The sequence below is a fragment of the Trichechus manatus genome, unplaced genomic scaffold (assembly GCF_000243295.1).
Source record: "Trichechus manatus latirostris isolate Lorelei unplaced genomic scaffold, TriManLat1.0 scaffold00028, whole genome shotgun sequence".
NCBI classification, from domain to species: Eukaryota; Metazoa; Chordata; class Mammalia; order Sirenia; family Trichechidae; genus Trichechus; species Trichechus manatus.
The window spans coordinates 6,555,439-6,560,626 of record NW_004443964.1 but is presented as its reverse complement, the minus strand read 5'-3'; the positions used below and the strand labels follow the sequence as shown (position 1 = coordinate 6,560,626).

At 58.1% G+C, this 5,188-nt stretch overlaps 1 protein-coding gene across 1 annotated transcript in view; it reads right to left on the bottom strand.

Moving 5' to 3' along the window:
• Positions 1-263: 263 nt before the first annotated feature.
• The window catches only part of TRIM65 (tripartite motif containing 65), a 5,299-nt gene continuing 374 nt past the window's right edge, over positions 264-5,188 (bottom strand). Inside the window, exons 2-7 of the mRNA XM_023729421.1 lie at positions 5,058-5,184; positions 3,151-3,246; positions 2,686-2,919; positions 2,429-2,603; positions 2,229-2,294; positions 264-1,437 (exon numbers count right to left, since the gene is read on the bottom strand). Of these exons, the coding sequence (XP_023585189.1) occupies positions 863-1,437; positions 2,229-2,294; positions 2,429-2,603; positions 2,686-2,919; positions 3,151-3,246; positions 5,058-5,184 (1,273 nt within the window). The 3' untranslated portion in view covers positions 264-862. The remainder of the gene's footprint in view (positions 1,438-2,228; positions 2,295-2,428; positions 2,604-2,685; positions 2,920-3,150; positions 3,247-5,057; positions 5,185-5,188) is intronic.

Sequence of the window (5,188 nt, the reverse complement as noted above, 5' to 3'; positions counted from 1 at the left end):
GCAAAAAAAAAAATCAGGGAAAAATTTTAATAATGTGAAAAATGTTTGTTACATTGAGAAAAAAATGCCGAAAATAAAATTGTTTATAGACTACAATCACACGGTTGTATAAAATAAAAGTGAAAAAGATGGGAGTAAACTATCCCAAAATGTTTTAAAAAGAAAGAGAAAGGGAGGGAGGGAGAGCGGATGTGAATGATTTATTTTCTCTAGGAATCTTTCAAAGTCCACCTCCCTACACACCTCCTGTTCCTCCTGGCCCCATTGTCTTGCTGGGAGGTAAACTGGGGATATATATATGACTCTGTCCGCATAGTCTGTATGTGTGTACCCATCTGCAAATGTTCTCCTGTATGAGGCTACTTCAGCCTCTACGGCCCAGGCAGTCCACAGAAATGGGCTCTGGTTGGGGCGGGGACTTCCCATTTGACTCCCTTCCTAGTCCCTGTCCCCTTCAAAGAGGCCAGAAAAGTGAACTCTGGGTTTAAGCTCAACTTCAGTTTGGGGCAGTTCAAACCCACCTAGCAGTGCCATGGAAGAAAGGCCTGGTGATCTACTTCCATAAAAATTACAGCCAAGAAAACCCTATGGAGCAGTTCCACACTGTAACATATGGGGTCACCATGAGTCGAAATCGACTTAACAGCAATGGCTTTGTTTTTATTTTTCCAGTTTGGGGGCTCTTCCCAAGCGGCCCAGCCTGGTCCTGAGTCAGTCTTTGGCCTAGCAGCTGGTCCTGTTATAGCTGTGACCTTGGTCTTCAGCCCAGGGGCTGGGACAGCTCTTAAGCACACAGGCATGGTGGCACCTGTTTCCAGCCCAGAGCCATCCTATGCCTTCCTGGCACGGGGCGAGGGGGGTCTCAGCAGAGCCCTGAGGCCTCTTCCTGGGAGCCTGGAAGCAGCTTGGCCCCAGGCTGTTGGCACAGGGTAAGGGACCTACCCTCGAGGAGCCAGAAGACAGGGTAGAGGGGCTGGTTGAAGACGGCATGGAAGGTGTGCAGGGGCTGGGTGTGGGGCTTCAGGCTATAGAAGGTGAGGCGGCCTAAGGCCAGGTCCAAATCCACACCCAGGAGCCGCCCAGACACCGCTGGCAGGTGCTGGACCTCCCCGTTGTGCCAGGCCTGGGTGCCATCCTCTTGAACACACAGCCCCCAGGAGCAGGGCCCACGGCCGATGTTGTCCGTGTGGGTCCCCCGCTTGTGCCGCTCCAGTTCTGGGTAGGCGACGCCCAGCGTCACCGAGTGGTTGGAGGTACGCACCTCCCAGTAGTGCCGCCCGGACTGGAAGCTCTGGGCGCACTGCACCTGCCACAGCTCAAAGCTGCCTGGGCTGGCCTGGCCCCGCGCCTGGTGGCAGTGCTTCACCTGCTGGTTCTGGCGGAACAGATGGAGGTAGCGGTTGGCACTGTCCGCGTCGAAGGTCAAGTTGCGGTAATCTGCGGGAGAGACGGAGAGAGGTAAGCGAGTGAGGGTGCCTGCGCACATCCAGTCCACAGTGGGGGTTGGGGGTCACCACAGCTGCCGTTTACCAAGTGCTAAACGGCTGCCAAGGCCCTGGTGGCACCGTGGTTAAGAGCTGGGCTGCTAACCAAAATGTTGGCAGTTCGAATCCACCGGCTGCTCCCTGGAAACCCTATGGGGCAGTTCTACTCTGTCCTATAGGGTTGCTATGAGTTGGAATCGACTCGACAGTAACGGGTTTTTTTTAATGAGAAATGGCTGCCCGGCACACGGCGTGCTGAGCACTGGACGCCATGCAGCACTGAATCCGAGCTGCAACTTCTGGGGCAGAATCTTTTACCTCCAGAACAGGTGTGCAGGGGGGTGGGGCCAGACGCAGGAAAGTCCTTTTGGACAAATACAATCACAGCACGTGCGACCCTCACGTACTCATATGTGCACAGTGCACATGTACACACTCACAGCACACACGCACACGTGTTCACACACAATGCACACATGTGCATGCAAAAATGTGCACACAAGACACTGCACACGTGCTCACATGCGTGCACCCACTCACATATATGCACATGCACTCCTTGCACAACGCACATACGTGCATACACATATGCACACACAATGCGTGTGCATGCATACACATGTGCACACAAGACACTGCACACATGCACACATGCATGTGCTCTTTGCACAATGCACATACATGCATACACACGTGCGAACACATGTTGCACCCCCCCCACACCCATGTGCAAGACCTCCTTACTCTGCCAGAGTTCTCTCCTCAGTGGACACACTGGACTCGGGACTGGTGTCAGGGGACCTGGGGCCTCTAGGGGACAAAGCAGCAGTAGGGGATGGATGGAGAGGGGAGTCACAGGGAAGATGGGCCCTGACCCCACTCTCACCCCTAGTGGGAGGGGCAACTGGGCCCAGAGGGGTAGGGAGGGATCCCGGTCGCCTTACCCATGGGGCCCAAGTCAGCAGCCTCAGCTGGCATCCCCGGGTGGCCCCTCTCTTCCAGCAGGAGGCCACCCAGCTTGCTCAGTGTCTCCTTCAGGCCCCCCAGCTGCTGGTCTTCATCCCATTGCAGAGGGGTCAGTGGCCCAAGAGGCACTGGGGGCACCAGGAGCTGTGACTCCTGAACGCCAGGGACAGCTGCAGTCAGACTGGGTGCCAGGGGTAGGGAGCTGCTCCCCCACCCACCACCCTGAGGCTCCTACCTGGAGGAAGGTCCTGTCATCCAACTGCCCCAGGAGGTCCCGAACGCTGCAGTCATGGTGTGCCAGGGCCTCCAGGTGGTCCTGCAGCCGCTGCCTCTCATCCTGGGCTTTCGCCAGTGCCTGGGCCTTAGCTGCCTCAATGCCCTTCAGTGCCAAGGCCCGCCACATCTCCAGGGCCTGTAGGAGGCAGCTGAACTTGCCGGAGACCCTGGTGGCCAGGGTGCAGGCCGAGCTCTGGGGAGCACAGGAGGAGTCTGGGTGGGCAGGGCCAGCGTGGCCCGCTGGGCTGGGGATTGGGATGTGGGGAGCCTGGGTCCCTAGAACCTCTTCCTGGGTCCTAGCTTCCTGCTTAGCCCTCAATCCCTCCTGCCAGGGGCATTTTCAAGGTGGCTCACACTGACTGCCCAGTGTCCCAGGGGCCAGCCGGTGGTGGCTACCCAAAGGACACAGAGTGGGTACTTGTACCTGGATCTGGCTGCTTTGCTGCTGCAGCTCCTGTAGCTGGGCCTTGGCCTGGGTGGCCTGCTGTGCGGTCACCTCCAGGCTGGCTCTCAGCTGGGCCTGCGGTGCCCATCCACGGGAGGAGAGGAGAGAGGGCAGGATTGCTGCACAGTCCCCTTCAGTCAGTCAACAAACACCCGTAGATGTAGGCGCCCCCTCCCTGTGCCATCCCAGCTGAGGCTGACAGCCCCGGTGTAACCCTGGGAGAAGACCTGATTCCCAGCCCCACTTCCGCCTAGGGCTGGCTGACCTACCTGGGGCAGGGACCTCCCCTTTCTGGGCTGCAACTGCCTGGGTGAAGGACACCCATCACCTCGCTGTGCCAACTCTGATGGTGTTTTCTGTCCTCTTACTCAACATCTAGGAGCCCTGGTGGCGCAGTGGTTAAGAACTCAGCTGTTAACCAAAAGGTCGGCAGTTCGAATCCACCAGATGCTCCTTGGAAATGCTATGGGGCAGTTTCACTCTGTCCTAGAGGGTCGCTGTGAGTCAGTCGGAATCAACTCGACGGCAACAGGTTTGGTTTTGGTTTTTTGGAGTCAACATCTCCTCAGCGTGAGGCATGCTAACCATGTTCTCCTCCTGTAACCCCATCTCCTGGGACCGTGCCACCCACTCTTGCATCCCTCCTATCTCACTGAAAGCTCCTGCTGGTTTCACTGGCAGGCCGGGCCTCCTCTGCCCCAGCTGCTGGCTGGCACGCCCCTGCCCGGGCTGCACCTCTTTCTCCCTGCTCCGCAGGTGACCCACCCACCCCTTCCTAGGACTCTTCTTCCCTCTATATGCTAATGACCCCATGTTTCTACTCCCAGCTCGGACCTCCTCTGAGCTCTGGACTCAGATGGCTGCAACCCCTTGTTTGTCCCCCAGGCACCTCCAGCCCCAACTTGTCCCAAAACAAACTCTGCCCTTCGCCCCACTTCTCACACACAGCACCAAACCTGGGGCTCCCTGGTCTGCCCTCTCACCTCCCCATGCCTGGTCCATCCTGTTTGTACCACTTCACCAAGGTGCTGTGAATCTGTTTTTTCATCCCTCCTCGGTCACCCTGGTGCAGTCTGGCCTGTCTCCCTGCATTCCTGCCATGGACACCCACCTGACCTCAGAGTCTCGCCTATGCCCTGCCATCCATGCTCCACCAGCCTGGACAACCAACCCAGTTAAAGCCTGAATCTGACCACCTCGCAGCCCTGCCTAGAGCCTGCAGTGGCTCCCCACCACCCTTAGACCCAGACGCCGCACCGTGGCCACATGGCCCCTGCTGATCTGGCCCCTGCTGACCCGGGGGGGCCTCCGCTGGTCCCCATCTCCTCCCCTGCCTGCCGCCCTTGAGTCTCACGTATCTGCCTCCGGTGACCCGCTGAGCCGGGTTCTTTTCCACTCCGGAGCCCTCACACATCCACTGTCTGAAATCTTCTTTCCTGGTCCTGCTCCTGGTGACGCTTCCTGAGCCTTCAGTTGTCAGCTCAAATGCCACCCTACTCTCCTCCCGCCCCCCACTAAGTAAGGTCCATGTTGTCTGTATGGCACCCCCGGGAGCTTTCCTCTTGCAGTCTGTAGTAACACATGCGTCTTTACTGGGCTTGTCTGACCCTTTAGATAGACTGTAAGCCTCTTAAGGGCAAGGACCTCCTGAGTTAGTTACCAGTATGTGGCCCTTGCATATGTAGTAGGGGCTCAGAAAACGGCTGTTGTCTGAATGTTTACTGAGCACCTGCTACACGCAGACACGAGATGTTACTGTCTAACACCCCTGACACACCCCGAAGACATCTCCTGAGACCTGCCCAAGGATTCTCCCTGCTAACTCCCAGTTCTGAGGGTGTCAACCGCCACCAGCCGCCCCTCCCGCCCCGCGGCGGCAGCGTCACCTCGCGCTCGCGGCGCTCGGCGTCCAGCAACGCCCGCTCGTGGAGGCGACACTCGAACACGGTGCACGCGCTGCACACGCAGCGGCCCTCGGTGCGGCAGAACAGCTCGAGCGGATGGCCGTGGCGTGGGC